The sequence below is a fragment of the Callorhinus ursinus genome, unplaced genomic scaffold (genome assembly GCF_003265705.2).
Source record: "Callorhinus ursinus isolate GAN/ISIS: 27379988/994484 unplaced genomic scaffold, GSC_fseal_2.0 scaffold71, whole genome shotgun sequence".
Taxonomy (NCBI): Eukaryota; Metazoa; Chordata; class Mammalia; order Carnivora; family Otariidae; genus Callorhinus; species Callorhinus ursinus.
This window is the reverse complement of record NW_027397133.1, coordinates 5,335,251-5,360,377: the sequence shown is the minus strand read 5'-3', so window position 1 is coordinate 5,360,377 and position 25,127 is coordinate 5,335,251. Positions and strand designations below refer to the sequence as shown.

Sequence of the window (25,127 nt, the reverse complement as noted above, 5' to 3'; positions counted from 1 at the left end):
TGCACTTTTGCTACAGTTTTACCACCTGTGCATTATCTGGAACATTTCTTTTTTATGCACAGACCAACGAATGAAGATTCTCACTGAAGAAGTTCTAGCCACACCATTTTAGATAGCTTCACTGCCACATATAGCCTTAACGACTGAAAAGTTTTGAACTCAATTATAAAGTTGCTTTCTTATGTGAACTCCAATGACCGTGAAATATGTTGCTGTTAAATCCCTCTGTCATAGTTGGCATAGCCTGGGCAATACTAGCAACAAATAAACTGCCAAAATATCAGTAGTATAACACAATAAATATTTATTTCTTACTCAAGAAAAACAAAGTCCCACACAGGTCAGATAGCCACCTTTTATCAGTCCAGCCTCCAAGGTTACCATGACAGGAAAGACGGCCGGAGGACATCACAAGATGTTTCTAAGGGCCAGGCCTGGAAGTAGCTTATATTACTTTTGCTCATACTCTGTTGCTTGGCACTCTATCACATGGACCAGCTCTTAACTGCAAGGGTTTCTGGGAAATGGGAGTCTCTATGTGACCCAAGAAATAGAACCACCAAGATAAACACACAGCCATGCCCATAAAATATCACTTTTATAGAGCTTCTCCCTGTGTAGAAAATCTAATGGATTTGAAAACCCGAGAATGGACTAACATTCTTACCACACTAATAACATGGGTTTCATTTCTGAGCACTCTTTTGAATATCTTTCTAGTGGGTACTCTCTTTAAAAAATCTACAGATTTTGGCGAGGATCCATGGCGGCTTTGGTTGCTGTTTGCGGTGATCTAGGGAGGAAAAAGTTAACGCATTTCGTAAAGGCTGCTCTCTGCCTCACGGATCCTGGGACTCACGCGGTGCTGTGGAGGAGTTGTTCACAATATAAGCACGTAGCCGGCAATGAGGACCTGCCCGTTCCAATGGAAAATCCTTATAAGGAGCCTTTTAAAAAAAAAAATGTATCTTGTGTGGAAAACGTGTAGATTATAAGAATGTACAGCTTTTGTCCCAGTTTATTTCTCCATTTACTGGATGCATTTATGGAAGGCACATAACAGGTCTTTGTGGGAAGAAACAGAAAGAAATCACAAAAGCAATTAAGAGAGCTCAAATAATGGGGTTTATGCCAGTTACGTACAAGGATCCTGCATATCTCAAAGACCCTAAAGTTTGTAACATCAAGTATCGGGAATAAATTGTAGGAGTCTTCACATCCATCAATAAACATATTTTACAATAAAAAAAAATCTACAGATTTTGGCTGGCCTGAAGTCTTCACTTGTACCCATCTCAATTATAATTTCCTTCCTGGGCATATCCGTTCACGGAAATTTGATCTCCAATTATTGTTATTGCCACAAACCGTCCATCTGTCAATTATCACTACTTTGCCACTGCAGCATATGACAGTTGATGGGAGTTTTGCAGAAGTTCTTGAGATCCACAGTAGGTTCCTGGAATGCTCTTAAGAACCCTTGCTTCAGAGCTGCAGGGTGACATGATGGGTGGCAGCGGCCTTGTCCTTTGCTGCCCCAGCCCTCCCAATGACTGAGTAAGCCTCTATCACCTGGAATACATAGACTTGCTTGCTTTCCTGATTGGCCCCTTTGAGAATTACATTGAGTACGTTTCTGTCCTCTTGTGTAGTCTTTGATGAGTAAGAAGGTCTGAGCTATAACTAAAGCCATTGCCATGCTCACAACATGTATATTGCACCTCCTCTGCATGTGTTCTCTGGTGAGCAAGAAGATATGAGTTACGACTGAAGCCCTTCCCACATTCTTTACACTTATAGGGCTTCTCTCCTGTGTGGACTCTGAGATGCACATGAAGATCTGAATTCCGACTGAAGCCCTTACCACACTCATCACATTTATACGGTTTCTCTCTGGTGTGGTCTCTTTGATGTAAGTGAAAATATGAACTATAACTGAAGCCTTTACCGCACACTTCACATTTGTAAGGCTTTTCTCCCGTGTGAACCCTCTGATGAGTGTGAAGAACTGAACTGTATGCAAAAGCCTTTCCGCACACGTTGCATCTATAGGGCTTCTCCCCTGTGTGGACTCTCTGGTGAATGTGGAGGTGTGTGCTTTGGCTGAAGCCTTTTCCACACTCACCGCACCTGTAAGGCTTCTCCCCTGTGTGCAGCCTCCGGTGGACTTGAAGAACAGAGCTTGAACTGAAGCATTTGCCACACTCACTGCATTTGTAGGGCTTCTCTCCAGTGTGGACTCTCTGGTGGACAAGAAGATTGGAGCTCTGATCAAAGCCCTTCCCACACTCCTCACATTTATAGGGCTTTTTCCCTGTGTGGACTCCCTGATGAATACAAAGAAGTGACCTAAATCCGAACCCCTTCCCACACACATCACATCTATAGGGCATCTCCCCTGTGTGGACCCGGTGATGGTTGTGAAGAGAGGAGTTACGCCTGAAGACCTTGCCACATTCGAGACATTTATAGGGTTTGTCTTCCAAGGGGACCTTTGGATATCTCGGAAGGTCTGGGCTCTGCTTGCAGCCCTCTGCCCACTCTTGATATTCATAAGCTTTGTCATCTGAATGAGTTTTATAATGAACAATAAGATCTGAGCTCTGACTAAAGTCCTTTCCACACTGGTCACATCTACAAGACTTTTCTATGTGAGCGCTGTGATGAACAGGAGGGTCTGCACCATCTATGAAGCCCACATCATAGTTATTACGTTTGACAGGTTGTGGCACCACAAGGACCACGTTATGTTGTTTGGCTGTTGATTTCATAGCCAAGTGTTTCCCATAGTCAGTGTAGCTACAAGGTTCCTCTTCTTTACATTCTTGGGAATCACCATGATCATATGATGTCTGACTGATGCTGTCATCACACTGAGCACATCCATACAGTTTCTCTTCCACATGCATTCTCTCATATTGTCCTTGAGAATTCTGGGGCTCAGTCATCATGTTGGCTCCCTTCCAAGATTCTGGGGTAAAGACTTGTGTCAGGCCTTTCCCTTCTGTGCCATCTTGATTTTCTAAATTAATGGCATTTATTACATAGTTTTCATTTTCAGAAATCTGAAGAGACACTCCTGCCCACTCTTCACAGAGAGAAACATCTCCTTCTAAATATTGGGGATAATTTCCTTGAAGATTCATGACATACTCCTGACTCACAGTTAATTCACTGATCCTTTGTTTCCAAATCTGCCAGCAGTAGAGCACCTTTTGAGAGAGATAACTCAACCCTTTCCCCTGAAGATGTGAAATGTTGTTTTTAATCCTGTCTCCTATGAGGAGAAAGAGAATTTGGCTAAGAGAACAAGTAAGTCATCCCTCCAGAGGTATTGAGAAATGAAGTAGGATGTGGTGGGAAGCTGTCACTGGTTCCTATTGATATGGAAACAATCAGAAGCACAGTACTTTTAATCTATGAGCTGCCAATTAAAAATCAGATGTTGCAGAGAAATCAAAAGAAATCCTGGGAACAATTTATAAAGAAAGAAATTCACCTCCCTCCCATAAGAGCAGCTGATAAAACACCTTTAATCATTTTGCTACAAAAGGAATGGAGAAGGGGTGCTTGGCTGGCTCAGTCGGTTAAGGATCCAACTCTTGATTTCAGCTCAGGTCATGATCTCAGGGGCGTGAGATCGACCTCACGTGGGGCTCCATGCTGAGTATGAAACCTGCTTGGGATTCTCCCTCTTGTTCTCCCTCTGCCCCTCCTCCCACTCGCACACTTTCTCTCAAAGCAAAAAAAAAAAAAAAAAAACCTATGGGGAAGACTCCCATAAGATTTATGGTGTCTGTGTGTGTACAACACAATAATTGGAATGCTGGACATGGTGACAGCACAAAGGATCACAAAGACCTTCCAAGATACCATATAGTGTTGCAGAAACAAGCAACAAATCTTGTCTTTTGCTAATGTCCCTTCCTTCACATGACTGTCACACGAGGTAGGATTATCATGTATGTTTCTCTACAGCCTGCCCAACTGTATGTGGTCAACTTAAAACAGCAATGGGGACTGATATAGGGATGATATTGTGAAATATGGTCCTGAGGTTGGTGGGGGAGGTACATGTACACCTTTGAGGCAGGCTTAAAGAGACATCCTTTCCTCTGACGTTCTCTGGATTCCACGAAGAGATAAAGTCCACCAAGGTCCTATAATCCATCCAGTGACTTTTTTCTTTTTTTTTTTTAATAAGTAATCTCTACTCCCAATGTGGGGCTTGAGCTCATGACCTTCAGATCAAGAGTCACATGCTCTAAGATCCTGTAATCCATTTCCCTACCATCTCCTCTTTAATTAATTGCAGAATTTCAAATAGCCATGACTATGAGAATGAGCAATGTGAATGACCTGGCCCCACAGAAGCAAGATTGTACCAAAGGGTCATAAAACATAAGGAGATGAGGTAGAAGAGGATAGTCAACACTTGGCACCCTAAAATGGGCTTCAGAATGCCATGAACACTATGGTCAAGACCATCTGGACACAGCTTCTGGTTCAAGGTAGTTTCTGAGTCATTTTATTGAGAGTGACGTTAGTGTGTGAGGTGGTGTCAGAGAAAGGGGGACTTGGAGCTACCCACAAGAGGCCTAAAGGAGCAGTTTTCCAGTTGTTTCAATTGTATCCCTAGTAAGAAAAGCATTTGCACTGTGACCCAGTATGCACAAATAGACACTGTTAAATAAAAGTTTTACAAGCTGATACTTACCTTACTAGGTGCAATGTACTCTGATAAATTCTTTTGTGTTCTGGTCCATTAATCTATCTTGCTTTTTAAAAACTGATTATGATAGAGTAACTTGATTTCAGAATGGAAATTCTGAAACTGACTCACGGACAGTGTTGAATCCTGCAGACTAGCCATATGTCTATAATCTATAGACATAGTGGTACTTAGTTTCACATGGTTATTAAAAGGTCTTGGGGTGCCTGGGTGGCTCAGTTGGCTAAGTGTCTGACTCTTGATTTCGGTTCAGGTCATGATCTCAGGGTTGTGAGATCGAGCTCCACATTGGGCTCCACACTGAGCTATGGAGACTGCTTAAGTTTCTCTCCCTCTCTCTCTGCTCCCCCGCCCCCTCCACTCACATGTGCAAGCATGAACGCTTTCTCTCTCCCTAAAAAAAACAAACGAAAAAACAGAACACAGGGTGTACAGCCAGATAAGGGTTCACATCATATTTCTTATATGCTGTGTGACCACAGGCAAGTTACTTAACTATTCTGTGCCTCAGTTGTTTCCTTTGTAAAAGAAGGAATAGCAACTATCTCATAGACTAAACCAAGGTAATGCATATCTGTACGTGAGCCTCTGAGAAATTAAAACTATATATTTATCAGTAAGAAAGCAAATAAGCTGACACTTATACCACACTCACCGTACACCAGATCCTGGTTTAGTTCCTTTAACACTAGTTTGCCCAAAACACTGGTTTTTCTCCAGAAGCAACCAAGGGACCAAGGCCCGTGGTAGTGTGTGAACTTTATCAACCTCGCTTTGGGAAACATGAGAGCAGATGACAGCCTAAAATGAGAGGAGGCCAGGGTGGTCTCACTAACTGTATTGGAGGTCCATGGGCCAGGGGGTGTAAGATGTGAGGGGTGTCCTCACCAACACTTCACAGGAGGTCACTCACTCATGTCAATCTGTTAAAACTCACTAACTTCAGGGGTCTCCTTGGCATGTGCGTGTCTCAGGTATTCTCACCGGTGGCCAAAGTTTCTCTTTGTGCTCCAACTGGAATATTCTATCTGGCTTGAAACTGATTATTCGAGGAAACAGGACAGAGGCTTGTTGTCCTCACCCACTGAAACAAGGTTCCTGAAGTTCTCCAGCATCACGTCCTGGTACAGGTTTATCTGGGCCTTGTCCAGTAGAGCCAGCTCTTCCTCCGTGAAGACCACCACCACATCCTTGAAGGTCACAGCTTCCTGAAACATCAAGCACACGCCACATGGATCATCCACAGATGACTACGGGCAGAAGAGCACAGCTGGAAGCTTTGCGGGTCATTAGGTTGCTGTCTTTCTGCTCCAAGCCCTCCAGTTTAAACCACACTTTGCAATGCTGGAATCATGGCTCTGCAAATCACACTTTGAATCTGAGAACTGGCTCTGTGCGAGGCTCTGCCACTAAGGGGCACAAGAAGGATTCTGCAAGGTTGGGGGAGAAAGAAAGGACTTACTTGTTCCTGGCCTGTCTGCCTCCTGTTCTGGTATCACCTCTGCAATGCTATGTTCCGCTGGTAGCAGTAGCAGTCCCTTTGCCTAGCGATATCTGAAGTCTGGGTCCCTGACCCCTAGGCTTCTTGACTGAGCTCAGAGACACCAGCCGGCCAGCACCCCCACCCCTTCACAGTTCTGCATTTCAGCTCCACGAGGCCCCTCTTCTAAGTTTCCAAGTTCCCATAATTTAATCTGTCTCTTTGGTTCCCTCAACCAGGTTGTTAGTTACTTCCCATAGTTGGTACTTCCATGATACTGTAGAGTTCTCTCTTTACCCCTCAGTTACCTGGCTCACAACTCTAAACCTAGTCAACAATTCTGTTGAATTCTTCCTGTTCAAACAGCCAGCGTCCTTTTTGTGTCTTGAACAGACCCTTACTAGTGCAAAAGAAATGAGAAACATAGAAGAAATTCAAAGTTTTGGGTAGGCCAAGTTTCTCTTCTTTTGTCCGCATTGCCTGTGTCCCCATTAACTGTCCACAGTTGCACAATGTTGCAGTAAACATCCATGAACATCTGTCTTTGAGTACTTATAAGACCATTTCCATAGAATTCCTAGACCAGAGACTACTGAATTAGTTGGGTATGCATATTTTACATTTTGACTGATATTGTCCAAATTATCCTCCAAAAAGGCTGTGCTGATATACTGCCTAATAGTGTCTGGGTGTTCATTCTCTATCATACATCAAGACTTGAGATTTTATTTTCTCTGTCATGGCAGATTAATCTATTTCTATTGGACTAAGCAGACAAGGCAACTAAAAGCATTGGCTGCCAGATTAAAAAAAAAAGTAAAAAGGAAATTATTGGAACATGTGGGAGCTTTTGGGTATCAATTAAGTATTTAAAAAAAACAGTAGAATCGGTAGTGGAATTACTGGCTCATATGGTAATTCTATTTTTAATTTTTTGAGGAACCTCCATACTGTTTTCCATAGTGGCTGCACCAATTTTCACTCCCACCACCAGTGCACAAGGGTTCTTTTTTTCTCCGCATCCTGGCCAACACTTGTTATTTCTTGTGTTTTTTTATTTTAGCCATTCTGATAGGTATAAGACGATATCTCATTATGTTTTTTTTCTAGTTTTATTTTTATTTTTTAAAAGATTTTATTTATTTATTAGAGAGAGAATGAGAGACAGAGAGCACGAGAGGGAAGAGGGTCAGAGGGAGAAGCAGACTCCCTGCTGAGCAGGGAGCCCGACGTGGGACTCAATCCCAGGACTCTAGGATCATGACCTGAGCCGAAGGCAGTCGCTTAACCAACTGAGCCACCCAGGCGCCCCTCATTGTGTGTTTTTTTTTTTAAGATTTTATTTATTTACTTGGGAGAGAGAGAGAATGAGAGAGACAGCACAAGTGAGGGAAAGGGCAGAAGGGCAGAGGGGCAGGAGAAGCAGACTCCCTTCTGAGCAAGGAGCCCGACCCAGGGCTCCATTCCAGGATCCTAGGATCATGACCTGAGTTGAAGGCAGACGCTTAACCAACTGAGCCACCCATGCACTTCATCGTTGTGGTTTTGATTTGCATTTTCCTGATGACAAGTGATGTTGAGCATCTTTTCATGTGCTTGTTGGCCATCTGTATGTCTTCTTTGGAAAAATGTCTATTCGTGTACTCTGTTCATTTTTAAATTGGATTATTTGGTATTTTTTGGTGTTGAGTTGTGTAAGTTCTTTATACATTTTGGATATTAACCCCTTATCAGAGATAGCATTTGCAAATATCTTCTCCCATCCAGTAAATTGTCTTTGTTTTGTTGCTGCTTTCCTTCTCGGGGCAAAAGCTTTCTATTTTGGTGTAGTCCCAAGAGTTTAATGTTGCTTTTGTTTTCCTTCCCAGAGGTGACATATCCAGAAAAATGTTTCTACCACTAATGTCAAAGAAATAACTGCCTATGTTTTCTTCTAGGAATTTAATGGGTTTCAGGTCTGACATTTAGCTCTTTAATCCATTTTGAGTTTATTTTTATGCATGGTATTTACCCAAAGGAAATGAAAACACTAATTCAGAAAGATATATACACCCCTATGTTCACTGCAACATTGTTTACAATAGCCAAGATATGGAAGCAACACAAGTTCCCATCGATATAGACGAATGGATAAAGAAGATGTGGTATACATATACAATGGAATATTAGTCATAAAAAGGAATGAAATCCTGCCATCTGCAACCACATGGATGGACCTAGAGGGTATAATATTAACTAAGTCACTCAGAGACAGACAAATACCATATTGTTTTCACTCACATGTGGAATTTAAAAAAAAAAACAAATGATTAAAGGGAAAAAAAAAGAGACAAACGAGATTCTTAAATACAGAGAACAAACTGGTGGTTGCCAGAGGGGAGGTGGGTGGGGATGTGAGGAAAACAGATAGAGGGGATTAAGAGTACACTTATCATGATGAGCACCAAGAAAAGTATGGAATTGTTGAATCATTACATCGTACACCTGAAACGAATGTAACACTGTATGTTAATTTTACTTGAATAAAAATATAAATTTCTTGAGTGATGACAGTAATGTGGAAATGTAGGAAAACACCCTTATTCTTAGCAGGTACATACTGAAGTATTTAGGGATGAATAATGATGACTGTGATTTATTCTCAACTGGGTCAGCAAAATGAAATATAGATATTATGTGTGTGTACGTGTATTATGTATATGTGTGTAATTGTTAACAACTTGTGAATCTAGGTGAAGATTAAAATCATACTGCTCTTTCCATTTTTCCATAAATTAAAAAAAATTCAAAATAAAAAATTGAGGGGAGGGTGCCTGGGTGGCTCTGTTGGTTAAGTGACTGCCTTCGGCTCAGGTCATGATCCCAGGGTCCCAGGATTGAGTCCCACATCAGACTCCTTGCTCAGTGGGGAGTCTGCTTCTCACTCTGCCTGCTGCTCCTCCTGCTTGTGTTCTGTCTCTCTGACAAATAAATAAATAAAATCTTTAAAGAAAAATTGAGGGGAAAAGTAATCTAGTATTAATAGCCATCCTCTGACCAAAAAATAAATTTTTAAATAAAATACTATCACTGCACTTATCACCCTGCCCAGTTACAGAGTCATACCTATGTCCTCTCAATAGCCTCTGTACCTCAAAAATGCTGCCAACCAAAGTTGTGAGTAGTTACAATATATTTCACAAAGAATTTATTACTAGCTATTATTCAATCACCCAAACCTGACAATTATTAAAAACAAAAACTAGTGGGGGCATTATGAACTGCAAGTTTGTGTCCCCCCAAAGTTCATATGTTGAAATCTTAACCCTCAAGGTGATAGTATTAAAAGGTGGGGCCTTGGGGCACCTGTGTGGCTCGGTTGGTTAAGCGACTGCCTTTGGCTCGGGTCATGATCCTGGAGTCCCGGGATCGAGTCCCACATCGGGCTCCCTGCTCGGCAGGGAGTCTGCTCCTCCCTCTGACCCTCTTCCCTCTCATGTTCTCTATCTCTCATTCTCTCTCTCAAAAAAAAAAAAAAAAGGTGGGGCCTTTAGGAGGTAATTAGGTCATGAGAGTAGAGCCTCAGGAATGGGATTAGGGCCCTCATAAAAGATTTCCCAGAGAGCTCACCCCTTCTGCCATGTGAGGACACAGCAAGAAGATGACCACCAATAAATCAGAAAGCGGGCTCTCACCAAACACCAAATCTGCCAGATCCTTGATCTTGGACTTCCTAATCTCCAGAGCTGTGAAAATAAGTTTCAGTTGTTCCTAAACCACCCAGTATATCTTAGAGGCACTGCTTTCCTCAGTGGGAGGTAACAAAATGGAGTTGGAGCGAGTGACCCAGGAAGTACAGATACCCGACAGCCGATGTGGGGCACACACTAGGGAGAAGGGGTTCAGAATGCAGGCTCACCCAGCCTAAGCCCCTTCTCCCTTCTTGGCCTCAACTGTCTGGGAAAACAAAACACCCATTTCCCACCACCCTTTGCAGCTGGGCAGATCGCTTGCTGGGATCCTATGCAGAAACTGCCATATGATGCAGGTACAAGGACAGTCCAAAAATATTAATAAACCAAATTTATAAACTAATATAGATATAATCAAAGATTTTAAAATCTGTTTCTCGACACATAGCACCATCTATGAAGTCCTCTTGTAAAATCTGGAACCTAAATTTATTCAAGCACTCAGTGCTCCCACTTATAGGAAACACTGTAGCCAGAGGAACCCACTGAACGACCCCAAAAAGAGGCATTTTTGAGATAACCGGGGAAAACTGATTATTGCCAGGGTATTAGATGATACCAAAGAATTACTGATAATCTCAGCCATTTTTTTTTATTTTCCATAGAAATACATACTGAAATATATAGAAGTGTATGGTAAATTAGATTGCCAATTAGCAAAATTCCCTCATGCTCCCCAGTTCCACTCAAGAACCAGCGTGTATTTCTTTGCCCCTGGACTTTGGATTTGGCCATGTGACTTGTTCCAGTTCTAAGCCTGGGCCTTAAGAGGTCCTGCATGTTTCTGCTCGTTTCCGTGCTCTGCCAGCACCCAACACGTCCGTGCTAACCAATACAAAACTGCTACCAAATAAGTATCTCTGGCACTGACTTTGGGACCAAGAGGCAACAGTTGGGGAAACTGTTATCAGAGGATGGAAAAATGGTAGCCTGGGTGATAAAGTGTGAAACATTTGGTAAAACAATTGCTGGCAGTAAGGTAGAAGATGGAAAATGTACCTAATGGGACTCAGTGTGGACTCAGGCAAGATGGTTTCCAGGCAGAGGAAATGAGTGGGAGCTCGTTTATTTTAGCTTGCAGACAAGCTATTCCAAGTAATGAGCTCAAAACAAAACCGATATAAAATGAAATAACATTCTATCTGTGATCTTCTTTTAAAATGCTTTGGGACATCTGATTCTTGGTTTCAGCTCAGGTCATGATCTGCAGGTCATGAGATCAAGCCCCGCATCCAACTCCATGCTCGGCGTGGAATCTGCCTCTCCCTCTTTCCTCTCTCTCTCAAATAAATAAATAAATAAATCTTAAATAAAATAAAATCCTTTGGGAAAGAAAAAAGGAAAGTGAAAAAGAGATAGATTAAGCAGATGTGGCAAAATATTGAACCTGCACTATGGGTACTAAACACAGAGATTCATAGTACTATTTTCTCTTTTTGTGTATTTTCATAATTAAAACATTTTTCATGATTTAAAAAAAATCCTTACTCTACCCTCTGATGGCCTTTTTGATGCATCAGCTTGAGCTAGACTACAGTCCCATTATGGAAGCAAACATTAATCTAGGTGTTGCTGTGAAGATATTTTGTAGATGTGATTAAAGTCCATAATCAGATGACTTGGAGGGAGACTATTTTAAATAATGTGGGTGGGCCTGATCCAATCAGTCGAAGGGCCTCAAGACCAAAACTGAGGCTTCCCTAAGAGAAGAAATTATACTTGTAGACAGTAGCATCAGTCTGTGTCTAAGAGTTCCAGCCTGCCCTAGGACTTCCGATTTGCCCAGCCCCCACTGTCTCATAAAATAAACCTCTTACAAATCTCAATATATAACTCATACTGTTCCTGCTTCACTGGTTGAACCCTGATGGGTACATCCGCACTCAAATCTTGCTACTTACATGTACTGGACCCAGCGCTACTCCAAGTGTGGTCATGTATATACCGACCATGCCCTCAGACGCTGTGGCAATACTACATTTCTATAAGAGTTTCTGAATGCAGGGTGCCTGAGTGGCTCAGTTGGTTAAGCGACCAACTCTTGATTTCGGCTCAGGTCATGATCTCAGGGTTGTGGGATCCAGCCCCACGTCAGGCTCCATGCTCAGCGGGGAGTCTGCTTCTCTCTCTCTCCCTCTCCTTTTGCCCCTCCCCCCACCCACACCCACTTTCTCTCTAAAATAAATAATCTTTTCGAAAAAGAGTTTCTGAACTCTTACTCTTGATTGCTATATTGATCTCTCAGTGACAAGCAGCTCATGGACTGGCACTTGTGTGCAAACCTCATGTGGAGTAGCACTGAACTAGACATCTGGACATCTCGGAGCCTTATTCATTTCTGCAAAGGGAGTGACACCACCAATCTCACGTTACGAGCAAGGCAAAGTGCCTAACACGGAGCCATCCCTCAAAAATGGGTGACCTCCCTTCAGAGAATAGAGGTGTCTAGCTCCTCAGAAAGGACATGGCCTTTAAGAGGGAGAAAGGAAACCTTAACTTACCTGGAATTTAATCATACTGTCTTCCTCTTGGAAGGAGCAGGAGCCTGAGAAAGTAGAACTGCAAAGAAAGAATCCATAAGAGCATGGGTTTGACAAGCTGTGAGTGAATCCTGGTTTCTCCTTATCTGTACAATTTTCTCACACATTCTTCTCTCCCGAGATATCTTTACCTCTCTTCTTATTCCCAACAGACTCCATCCCATCTCCTCAAGCCTTGTCCCCTGCCCCCATCCCACCCGGATTCCTGTATAACTCCTGTATCACTCCCCAATCTTTTGGGTCCAAACTGCCACACTTTTTCTTTTTCTCAGACTTGTGAATGTATTGGCATCGCTTATATCCTAGTTACTCTGGAAAAGAGGCTCCAGAGTTTTTTTTTTTTTTAATTTTAATTTTTTAAAGATTTTATTTTTATTTATTTGACAGAGAGAGTGCGAGAGAGGGAACACAAGCAGGGGGAGTGGGAGAGGGAGAAGCAGGCCTCCCGCTGAGCAGAGAGCCTGATGTGCGGCTTGATCCCGCACAGACACTTAACGACTGAGCCACCCAGGCGCCCCTGATTTTTATTTTAATTCCAGTTAGTTAATATACTGTGTTATATTAGTTTCATGTACACAATATAGTGATTCAACACTTCTATACATCACCCTGTGCTCATCAGGACAAGTGCACCCCTTAATCCGACTTGGACAGGGATCTCAGGGTGATGGGGGGCCCTCCCTCTGAGTCCACTTTTGCATGTGAGACTTGCTCTGAAGAACTTTCAGTTAGCTCAGATCTTAACTCTCGGCTTCCAAAATGATCTCTCTCCAGCCCTTGTTCTATCCTCTGGGGCCCCATGACTCTTGCAAATATTTGATGATATACCTATGACATGAAAGGCACATGCTCTCTGCTCTGGAAAAGCTCACAGGCTCCTGAACTAGAAACTCTCTAGGACCGCAGGTGGACCAAAGCCATGGGAACTTAGGACTCCACATCCACTCAACTCTCTTCTCCGTCCTGCCTGTTATCAGGGAATCCCCTTGCCCTCCAGCTTCCAATTGAGTTCAGCCAAGAGAGAAAGTCACCAGGAGAAGGGACAGAAGTGAAGTCGGAGTATTTATTCCCCTAGCTCTTTCCCTGGGAGTTGCTTTGGACTGGCTCTGTTTCATGTCCCTTGACCGAAGGTCACAGCGCCTGTTGGTGGCCCTGGTCTCAAATCTTTCCCCTGATCTGCAAACTGCTTCCTCCCTTAGCCCTTCCATCCTAGGCGGAGTAAGTTACCCTGCTATGACCAGATCTGGGAAATTGCAATATCCTTTCTTGATGACCACACCCTGCCTGCATTTTTGGAAACTGTCCCTTTATTTTAAGCTCTCCTCAAGTTATCATTTTGACTCTGGTGTTTATTTCCTGTCTGATAAACTCTGCCTCTGACCTTTCAGAAGAAATTTAGTGTATAAAATTTCTGCTTTAGGACTGTGGGAACCTCAAAGATTAAAAGATAAAAACCAAAAACCAGGTCTCTGTTCTCCCCGATAATGCTCTCTTAAAACTACCTGTGGTGAAGGACCAGTTTCATATTCTTTTCCCCATTATTTTCGATCTATCACCGACTAATATTTTGGTAAAATACAGTTTAGAAGAAATTTCTAGAGAAAGGAAATAGAGAGGCATACAAATTACAGGCCCATTTAAAAATTATCAGATTAATCAATTATCACACAATTACTGAAACTGCTATACCAATTTTTAAATGTTTCCACTCAATTTCTGAAATTATCTGGTCATAGAGCAGGTAGCTCTCCAACCGGCACCCGTTTGCTGGCCACCCCTTGAGTGGCATGTTCTAGCAGCTTACAGGGTGACAGAATTGGGTTAATAGAATATGAAATGACTCCTGGCAAACCCTCACTCTTTCCCCTCCCCTTCCCTGCCTTTAGCAGAAAGCCTTAATCACCCTTATTCTGGGCTCCAACAAAGATTTGCTAAACCTCTTAGTACGGGGCCAATCACATAGTTTTATAATCGTTAAAACCTACTGAGGAACATTTCTCCCTAACCTTGTCCAAAAAAAAACCAATAAATCCCAAAGATATAACCAAGCCTTCATCCTTTATCTGCTGTACCCGGTAAAGATCCTGCCGTTTATCAAGCACTCAGTGTTTGAGATTAACAAACACATAAATAGAATCAGCTCTGATACACTAGATGCTCTTGCAAAGAGACAAGCACACCAGGCTCTCTGCTTCCAGAAATCTGTTCTCTCCTAACAGCCAACAATGGGTCAGCTTGATTTACGTGCACACACGTACACACACGCACCCACACACATGTGGGAGGGAGTTTGGCTTCCCAGATTTCTGGTTTCAAGCCCTCCCTGCCTTTATAAAGTTGGGGCCCTGGCAGGAACCAGACGGCACATTCAAATTTGAGGCGGAAAGTTAATAAATAGACTACTTACAGGGGTGTAGGCTGGGCGTAAGGAAGCCATGGGGGAGAAGGCACTAGGCTGGGGAGTGACAGGCAGGTGCCATTACTACATCTGAGCCTCCTAGGTAATAGGAGGGCGATTCCTGGGCCTGGAACAGAGTGTGCAAAAGGTCCCTGATGGGAACTGTAACTCTTTGTTGAGAAGTGCGGCCAGCCTACAGAGAATTGGGGGGACCACATACTCCAACTCACTCTTTTCTCTCCCTCTCTCTCCAAACTCTCCTGTTGTGACTTCCCACTGGCCGAGGACAACCAGGCCAGAGGGCAGTGGCGGGGTCTCAGGGCAGATGGCAGGGTGGAAAGGTGAAGTGGATCTGGAGGTGGGGAACGGAGAGAATGTGGCACATTATGCGCCAAGACCCTTGTTTTTCCCCCACCTGCCCAAGCGCACAGAGCTCTCTCCCACAAATGCTCCTCTCGCTCACTTGATCCAATCATCACCCTGATCTGAGTCACTGCAGCAGGACAGAGACCAGGTGCCCACAGCCACCTCTTGAGGGGAAGAGGACCCAAGGGGAAAGCAGCAGTTGAATCTGGAACTGCAACTGCCCACAAACACAATCGGAAATATAAGCCCCAAGTTCTCCCCAAAATCCTGCTTCCAGATTCCTAGCTCTTTTTCTCAGTATTTCTAGAGGATTCAGGACTGAGGAGAGAGACTAGCCTGAACTCTTCTGGATGTACCTAGCAATCACCTGGGGAAAAGGATAAAGACCATTTCTTCCATGTGTGTGAGAGTAAATGTCATGTGATGATGACGAAGGTGTATATCTGTGATCTGTGAGCATCTGAGCCAAAGGACTCTATGAGATCTAACTTCAGCCCTAAGGGCCGTGGCAGGACTGCAGGGAGGGATGTCTCTAGTCCATGCCAATTTGCCTTTGGACTGAGTAGAAAAATGCATCCCTTCCTCAGGATGCTTTTCTCCCACCTGTTGGAGAATTATTATAATATACTGCTTCTGTTAGAACAAAGAAACAAAGCACTTTTACAGCTACTAACTGGAAAACTGTGTGTGTTCTATGAGAATGGCACAGTTTCAGTGTGGTCTCCTTGTGCAGAACCCAACTTACACAAATGTGCACAGCAGTCATACCCTCAGAAAGCCCGTCCAAAAACCTAAGACTAGGGGTGCCTGGGTGGCTCAGTTGAGCGTCCAACTCTTGGTTTCAGCTCAGGTTATGATCTCATGGGTCGTGGGATTGAGCCCCATGTGAGGCTCCTCACTGACTGGGGAGTCTGCTTGAAGATTCTCTCCTTCTTGCCCCTTCCCCCCCACAGAAATAAATCTTTAAAAAAATCTAAGGGGCATCTGGGTGGCGCAGTCAGTTAAATATCCAACTCTTGGTTTCAGCTCAGGGTCCTGGGATCAAGCCCCACATGGGGCTCCACACTCAGAGGGGAGTCCACTTGGGACTCTCTCTCTCCCTCTGCCCCTCCCCACCCCCACATGCTCTCTCAAATAAATAAATCTTTAAAAAATAAACAAAACCTAAGACTGGTGAGATGTGGCTGGGTGAACATGACAAAGCCTATCACTGGCTAGTCCAAGTGACTACGAAGTATAGGACTACAGAAGGGCTTTTCTAATGACCTTCCCAAATCCCCTGCCCATGGGAATCATTCTTCTTCTGTCAGACCACAGGATCTTATACCAACATCCACTATAACTTTCCACATTGTACGGAAAGTTTTCTGGTTGCTTTTTGCTTTCGCTCCTGTAGCGTGTGCTCTTGATGAATGGAAATTATACTATTCATATACATGTGGAAAGTTTAGCGCATGCAATAGGTGCCAAATGAATGAATGAAGTCTGGGCCTTTGCCAGACTTAATTCTCTGACTGAAAACATCAGATCATGAGATCAAAAGTGCAAGGAAAACTGATCATACATGACCCACACATTCCATGCTGACTCTAAGAAAAGGCAGCAGAGCCTAGCTGTTAAGAAAAGGCGGTGGGGGGGGCCTGGGGGGCTCAGTCAGTTGGTAGCATCTGCCTTTGGCTCAGGTCACGATCGCAGGGTCCTGGAATGGAGCCCCGCACTGGGCTCCTTCCCCTCTGCCCCTCTCCCCCTCTTCTTTCTCTCTCTCTTTCTTTTTCACTCTCTATCTCAAATAAATAAATAAAATCTTTTAAAAAAGTAGACTCTGAAACAAAACCACCTGGACCTGAGGCCTGGCTTCATCATCTGTGTGCCCTTGGGCAAACTATCTCCTGGTGCCTCAGTTCCTTCCTGTATACAAGACAGGATGTTGAGAGAATCTGTTTCTCAGTGTCATGTGGGAACTCGGTAAGTCATTACATGGGAAGTGCTCGGAGCAGTGCCTAGCATACAACGACCAGTCAAAACGTGTTGGCTCTCGTGTACTGGGCTGCCTGCTAAGTGTTCCATATGTCAAAGTAAAATTCAGTCCCTGATCTCAAGGTGGGCAAACTTAGGGGGCAGAGAGGCGAGCAAATAAATTCACTGGAACGTGAGAAGGACTGCAACAGACATTCCACAAAACCGAACAAAGACCCAGGAAATAGGAACGCAGCACACCCTGGGAGGGGCCCAGGCTCTCAGGCAAGGCTTTTGAGAGATGATAATTAAGCTGTAGCTGAGGCCTGAAGAAACAGCAGGCACTTGCCAAACTGACAAAGGAAAAGGCTAATGAGCAACGGTGGCCGTGCGGGTGAAAAAACATGCATGTGGAGTGCTGGGGTCCCATCAAAGGCCAGGACACAGACTTGCAGGGCAGGTTGGCTGAGATAACGCTGGGAACATCACCAGGGGCCAAATCCTGGAGAATCTCGAAGAGTCTGAACGCTGTGTTGCTATTATTATCATCCTTCAAGTCTGGGTTTGGGAGTTACTTCCTCAGGAAGCCCTCCTTGATAACCCCCACTACAGGAGGTACTGTCTGCCTCTGTTCAAGCTGTTCTAACAGACTACCACAGACTGGGTGGCAGAAATTTACTTCTTACAGTTCTGGAGGCTGGAAGCCCAAAATGAGGGCGCCAGCACCATGAGGTGAGGGCCATCTTCTGGATCACAGACTTCTTGTTGTATCCTCATGTGACGAAATGGGCAGGGGAGCTCTCTAGAGCCCCTTTTATAAAGGCATTGATCTCATTCATGAGGGCTCTGCCCTCATGCCATGATCACCTTCCAAAGCCCTACCTCTTAATACCATCCTGTTGGGCCTTAGAGTTTCAAGCATATGAATTTCAGGGGATAAAAACATTCAGACCATGGCAGATACCTACTGTGGCTGGCATTTCTCCTGTCATAGCACTATACTGTGGCTGCTTAATTATCTTCCACCTCTGGCTACAAGCTCAGAGAGAACAAGAATGGCATTTCCTCGTTCAACACATATTTATTAAGTGCCTACTGCCTGCGAGGCAGTGATCTGGACACTGAAGATATAGCAATGGTAAGGGCCATGGAGAAAAAGAAATGGGGCAGGGGGATAGGGAGTGAAATGGGGTGTTCAGGAGAAGACTCACTGGGGTGATCTGTAGGCAAAGACCTAACGAAGAAAGGGAGTGAACAATACAAGCATCTGTACAAAGAGCATTCTAGACAGAGGGAACAGCAAGCATCAGCACCCGGAAGCGGCAATATGCATGGTATGTGGCTGAAGTGGAGTGAGCGAGGGAATAAGCAATCAGAGATGAAATAAAAGTAAATGCGAGCCAGATGGTATGTGGTCTTCTAGGCCCTTTTAAGGACTTTGGCTATTACTCTCATTAGATGGGAACAATGGGAAGATTTTGAACAGAGGAGTGACACGATCTCATTTAGGCATCAACAGGATTCCTCTGACTGCTGTTAAGAATGGACTAACGGTGGCAAGAGAGGGGGAGCAGGAAGACCAGGTAGGAGGTTATCACGATAATCCCAGCAAGGGATGATGGTGTCTTGGGTCAGGGGAGCAGAGGTGGAGGTAGTGAGAGGTTGCTGGGGTCTGCGTTCATATTGAAGATACAGTCAATGGGATCTGCTGATCACTTGCATCTGGGGTGGAAAGCGTGGAGTGGAGGCTTTGGCCTCACTGACTGGAAGGATGGAGTTGCCATTTACAGAAATGGGGAAGGTTTTGTAGGGGCCAATTCTGTGGAGGATCAGGAGCTCAGTTTTGGAAATCTTAGGTTTGAAGTGTTGAAAAACACAAATAATATATTTGCAGAGATAGAAGATAAAATTATCCCATTCGCAAGAGACAAAAGACGTAAAACACCTATGAATCAATTTCATTACAAAAGGAAGAAAACCTCAGAGTTTTATTGAAACACCTGAAGCTCTGACCATACCCCTGAGCTCACAGTGATTCCCAGGGCCCAGGGGTCTAGTCTGAGGGGGAATTTGCAACATCTGGCCCCCACATATGATATGCAACTAAGAGTAAATTCAACCTCTCTATGCTTCCTCAGGACACTTCCTAGCTAGTTAACTGGAAAACTGTTTCAAAAATACTTTATCATAAAAATTTCGAAGCCATGCAGAGGTAGACAGAATGGTCTAATGAACCCCCAGGTGCCAATCATGCAGTTTAAGCAATTATCAACACATGGTCACTCTTGTTTCAACTATATCTCTACCCCTCCCCACATCCTTGCATATTATTTGGAAGTATATCCCTGACACCATATTCATCATATAGCTTAATCCAGAAATACTTCATTATGTCACTCTAAAAGGTATGAAATAGTTTTAAAAGTGCTAATATTACACCTAAAATAATTAACATAAATTCTCTAATTTTATCAAATGTACAGTCAGTGCTCAAATTTCTAATTTGTTGACTGCAGTCAAACAATCTGACATTTGCTCTGTGTCTTATAAGCCTCAAAGTTTGCATTCCCTGCCTCCCAGCATTGCAAGGTGAGGATGGGGTTAATAACTTGGGGCAGTTCTCTTGAAACTGTATTCAGATTTCTAACTAGAGAGAGGAGAAAAGTCAAGATGTAAGCAGAAAGAGTTAGGGGTCCCCCAAGAAAGATGAGACATAGCTTCTTGACATAAGAAAAGTTACTTTAGTCATTCTAGGTCCCAGTCATCTTGAGATCTAAGCCTGACTGGCACTATTTGTCCAAAGAACTTTCTTCCTCAAAGAACTTCCTGGGATACGTTGAAATTGCAGAATAGACCTCAGTAGTTAATAATTTTAACGGAACAAAAGAATGTAAGAATAAACAGCCACTATCAGGCCAGGAGATAGCCTGATCGTATCAGGGACAATCAATCAATGGTAAAACTCGCAGGGCTGATTCAAACGTGAAGAGTGACCGGAAGCACATTCTTGAGTTCTCTTTTCAGGATCTAAACCCCTTTGAGCACCCAGATGCCAGACCAACTGGAGCCACAGAACTGATGAAGCTGACCCTTGCCGTCCCTCATGACTTCCATCAGACCTGGGCTCTGTCACCTTAAGATGACTTTTGCCCCCCAATTCCAGGCTGAATTCCCCATTGCACAGACCCCTTCATGAATATGTATGCACCATTACCTTAAAATGTGCCCAGTTTTGTTATTCCAGGAGACACTGCTTTGGAAAATATCCCCCAGTGTTCCCCTCTATTTGTTGCAAGTAAAATTCTTCCTTTTCCTATTTTTGGGCTTGGTTATATCTTTTGGTTCAATACCCACCAAAAGTGAACCCAGTTTTGGGGAACAAAGATGCCCCCCCGCCCGGAGTCAGAGCTGCCAAATCCCAAACACAGCGTTCAGAATCCAAGAGTCCAAGAATCTAGGGCTGCTGAGTCCGAATTGCCCGCCCTGCCGAGGCCAGGAATGTACAGCCCAAGCAGTCCCCCATACTCGGAGATGAACCGCTTGAGCCAATCCCTCTCTGCAGTCAGGGACGCTTGGCCCAAACCCTTACTCCCCCAAACTTGAGCCAACCCGCCCCGGCCCAGAGATGCACATTCCAAGGCTGACACCAACCCCAACGCGGGGATGCACAGCCCCTATCCCGAAACCTTGCAGCGGCGCTACCGGAGTCAGTCCCCCCAAACCGAGCTCAAGCTCTCCCACCTCTTCCCAGGGAATGCTGGGCGAGCCCCTCAACACTCCGCCCCGCCGAGGAGGCTCTTCCATTGGCCACCAGTCCCCGCTTCCAACTCCTCCCACCCATCGACAGGGCCGGGTCACAGCTACACACACCCTCCACCCCCATCGCCCCCTTCGGGGGTGCGGTCCGGGCCGGACTCACCTTAGCGCCGCAGACAATATCGCCCACAGTGAGCGCCTGTGCCCAAAGCGCATGCGCAAGAAGCCTGTGGACTACAACCCCCAGAAGGCCCTGCGCCGCACCGCGCCGCGCCGCCGCCGCGCCGGGAGGCTCCCTGGGGATCAGTGGCCCCGCTGGGACCACCTGCACTCTTACCATTTATTTAAAACAATAAAATTAATAATAATGGTGATAAAATAACAGTGAAATGTTAACAATAATTAAGACAAATCACTCTCCACCCGTGATATGAAGGATGGCCAAGATCCAATATCCCACCACCTGGAAATGAGCACTTGTTCCCATTTTAGCGAAAACCCTTACAGGTTCTTATTCTGCGGACACACCCTTTAATTTTTCTAAAAGACTCATTTAAATACCCTTTTCACGGTTTGTTTTTATTGAAGGGGACTCTGGAAAATCTTCCACACTTGAGAGTTCCGAGTCCTCTCATGTTTCCGCTTCTCTGGAGAAGCAGAGAGGATTATCAACACCCAGTGCCTTCTGTTCTGAATCAGGGAATAGCACGAGTCGGGAGTGGGGGGTGGGGAGCGAGTCTTATAAGAGACCTATTTCCACAAATCACGGAGACATGGAAAGGTTTCAGATTCCCTTTGAGAAGTCTCCCCTGGTGGCACTTACAAAATTTTTGCATTTTAAGATTACCGTTAAAGGAAGTATCTGTTTTGTGCCCTCACGAGGTAAGAAAACTGGGTAAGGATTTCACCAGAAACCCACAGTTCTGGCCTGGAAGAAAAGCACCCCAAAACGGGTGAGAACATACTCTTTTTGCCAGCTCTAGTCCTGGACTAGACAGGTAATTGAAGACCCCCACCTCCAAGCAGTGGGCAGGATATCCAGCTATATAGCTTGGCATTGCAACTCATGGCACATGCGGGAACAGCGAAATTCTCTTGGCCTCGCTCTGTCTTTTGATATCTTGACGTTAGTTTCATTGTGATTTTAAAAAAATCTAGTAAGATCTGCCACAGAGGCGGGAGTGACCCTTAAATTTGGGAGATCCTAAAACTACTGGATGGAGGAAGAGGTTTCCTTTAACATGCCTCAGTAATATCTCTGATAAATACGTCAATTCTCCACATCTGAGTTCATTTATTCCCTTTTAGTTTCTCCTTTTTGACCTCACTTTCTACTACTTTCTCGCTTGCTCATTCTGGTCCAACCACCTTAACAGTTGTATCCCCAGTGCTGAGACACATAGTGCCTGACACATAGTATCTACTGATTAACCGAATGTCAGTCAGAAGTAAAAATTCAAGGGGTTGAATATGATCTGCAGGTACTCCTGATGGCCAAATTACAGAATACAGTGTTACACTGTGACCCTGGGGTCCAAGGCAATGACAGGCTTAGGTGTTTCCAGTGCTCTGAGGGACACATCTGGATGCAGGAGATCTCCCAAGTGAGAATAAACCAAATTTAATTTCTGACCTACCATCATACCACCTCATCCTAGTGGGCTAGTAGACTATCTCACTTAGTTGGCGTACTTCATTCTCCATCTCATGATGGAGTAACACTGGGTTGGGTTTTATACCTGAGATATTTATATTCAGGCTGAGGACTGTTCTGAGGAACAGTTACAACTTGTCTGGACCCACAAAATCTACTTGGAAATAGGTATCTTGGGACCCCTGGGTGGCTCAGTTGGTTAAGTGCCCGCTTTCGGCTCTGGTCATGACCTCAGGGTCCCGGGATCGAGCCCCACGTTGGGCTTCCTGCTCAGCAGGGAGCCTGCTTCTCCCTCTCCTCCCCGCTCATGCTCTCTCTCGCTATTTCTGTCTCTCTCTCTCAAATAAATAAAACCTCTAAAAAAAATTTTTTTTTAAAGGAAGCATATCTAAAGTCTCTGACTCTACCTTCTAAAATGATCACATCACCCTGTTGGTAGGATGCAACGTTACTGTCACAATCAACTTTATATTCTATACCAGACTTACCGCCCCTACCAACCCGCTTCAGCTAGAGCCAGCTTGTTCATCATTTAGAGACTACCTGTTTCTGACTCTGCCCAGCAGATGGTGTTTTTACAACTCTCCAGAGGCCCTGAAGCTTGTATTAACCTTCCTACCATGTAACATTCAGAGAATGCAGAGAATAACAACAGAGGGAGACATCTTACTTCATTGTTCCTGATTTTGCAGAGAAAGCACCGCACTTCCACGCCTGACTCCAACCAATCCATAGTGGTTACAGCACTCCCTTGACGCTCTTGTATCCCTTGCTGCCACTAACATAGCAGCAGCCGACTGGCACCTGGGTAAACTTTAGGCAACCCAGTGGGATCTCGAGGACGGCCTCTAGCAGGTAGAAAGGACTGAACCGAATCACTCTCCCATGCTGTTAGTAGGTATGGTGGTTTTTTGTAGATCCATCCACAAGTTCTCCGGAACTCCTTGCAAGAGGTGGAACCTAATGCCCCTCCCCAGAAACTCAGTGACTCCTGAGGAAGAGAAGAAAGCAGAAGGGATGGTCATTTCAGAGACTGGGTCACAGAAGGCCCTGTGGCTTCCTGCTTGCGCTCTCCTCTCTGGCCACTTGCTCTGAGGGAAGGCAGCTACCGTGTCATGAAGGCCCTCGGGTAGTCCTGTAGAGAAGCCCACGTGGTGAGGAACTCAGGCCTTTTCCAACATCCACTGAGGAACTGAGGCCTCCTGTTCAAAGCTCGATGATGCTCAAAGCCATCCTGGAAGCAGATCAAGCCCTGGTCAAGCTTTCAGATGACTAGCTGCAGCCAACACGTGACAGCTACTTCCAGGACACTGGGGAGATACTGCCCAGACCAATTTAAGAACCTGTGGTCCTCCCTGTTTTTATCTTATTTTTTCTTCCCTTCCCCTATGTTCATCACTTTTGTTTCTTAAATTCCCCATATTAGTGAAATCATACAGTATTTGTCTTTCTCGGACTCATTTCTCTTGGCGTAGTACCCTCTAGTTCCATCCACGTCACTGCAAATGGCAAGATTTCATAAAAACAGAGAGGGAGGCAAACCCTAAGAGACTCTTAACTCTAGGAAACAAACAGGGATGCTGGAGGGGAGGTGGGGGGGGATGGGGTAACTGGGTGATGGGCATTAAGGAGGACACTGGGTTTTATATGCCACTGATGAATCATTAAATTCTACCCCTGAGGGCGCCTGGGTGGCTCAGGTGGTTAAGCGTCTGCCTTCGGCTCAGGTCATGATCCCGGGGTCCTGGGATCGAGTCCCGCATCGGGCTCCCTGCTCCTTGGGAGCCTGCTTCTCCCTCTGCCTCTCTCTCTCTCTCTCTCTCTCTCTCTCATAAATAAATAAAAAATATCTTTAAAAAATTCAACCCCTGAATAAAAAAAAAAAAAAAAAAATTAAAATTAAAAAATTAAAAATTAAAATTTTGGAGCTTTTAAAAAATGCGTAAAATAAAACTACAGAAAAAAAAATTTGCGGTCCTCCTTTGGAAATCCATTTAGAGAGTTTAACATATCAACCACAAACCTTGAGGGTCTGAGGGGCAGGGACGGTGTCTCCATGTGTTCTTTGGCTATAAAACCCACCCCATGACTAAAATGATGCAGCTGCTATTCCACAAAACACATCGGGCTCCTTCCTGCTTCTCCCTCTGCTTCTCTCTCTCTCTCTCTCTCTCTCTCTCCCTCTGTCTCTCATGAATAAATAAAATCTTAAAAAAAAAAAACCACTTGAGATTTTTTCCAATCCCCTTCAGAAAGCTAACCGTTTCAGCTATGGACACTTTGCTTCTGACCCCCAGACATGGCCCCAGGAAAGGAAGTCGGACTAGGAGGGGACATATCCTGGTGCGCTGCCTTCTAGGAAGCCAGGCTTGGGGGCTCACTGGTCCCAGAGGGCCAGAATGCAGAGTGGAGCACCCAAGCTCCTCCCAATTACCCAGACCACCCTCGTTTCTGACCAAGCCAACAAAAATTATGCAGCATCTAATTCACAAATTTCTCAGTTCATTTGTATAC

General features: G+C 44.5%; 1 protein-coding gene and 1 pseudogene across 1 annotated transcript; one reads left to right on the top strand and one right to left on the bottom strand.

Moving 5' to 3' along the window:
• Nucleotides 1-758: 758 nt before the first annotated feature.
• LOC112807006 (small ribosomal subunit protein bS18m pseudogene) lies at nucleotides 759-1,252 on the top strand (annotated as a pseudogene).
• Nucleotides 1,246-23,461, bottom strand: ZNF285 (zinc finger protein 285). Its single transcript, XM_025849579.2, has 4 exons — nucleotides 23,284-23,461; nucleotides 12,445-12,502; nucleotides 5,814-5,940; nucleotides 1,246-3,277 (listed from the first exon to the last, which is right to left on the bottom strand). The coding sequence occupies exons 1-4, from the start codon at nucleotides 23,286-23,288 to the stop codon at nucleotides 1,620-1,622; spliced, it is 1,848 nt and encodes a 615-aa protein (XP_025705364.1). The 5' UTR covers nucleotides 23,289-23,461; the 3' UTR covers nucleotides 1,246-1,619.
• Nucleotides 23,462-25,127: the final 1,666 nt, after the last annotated feature.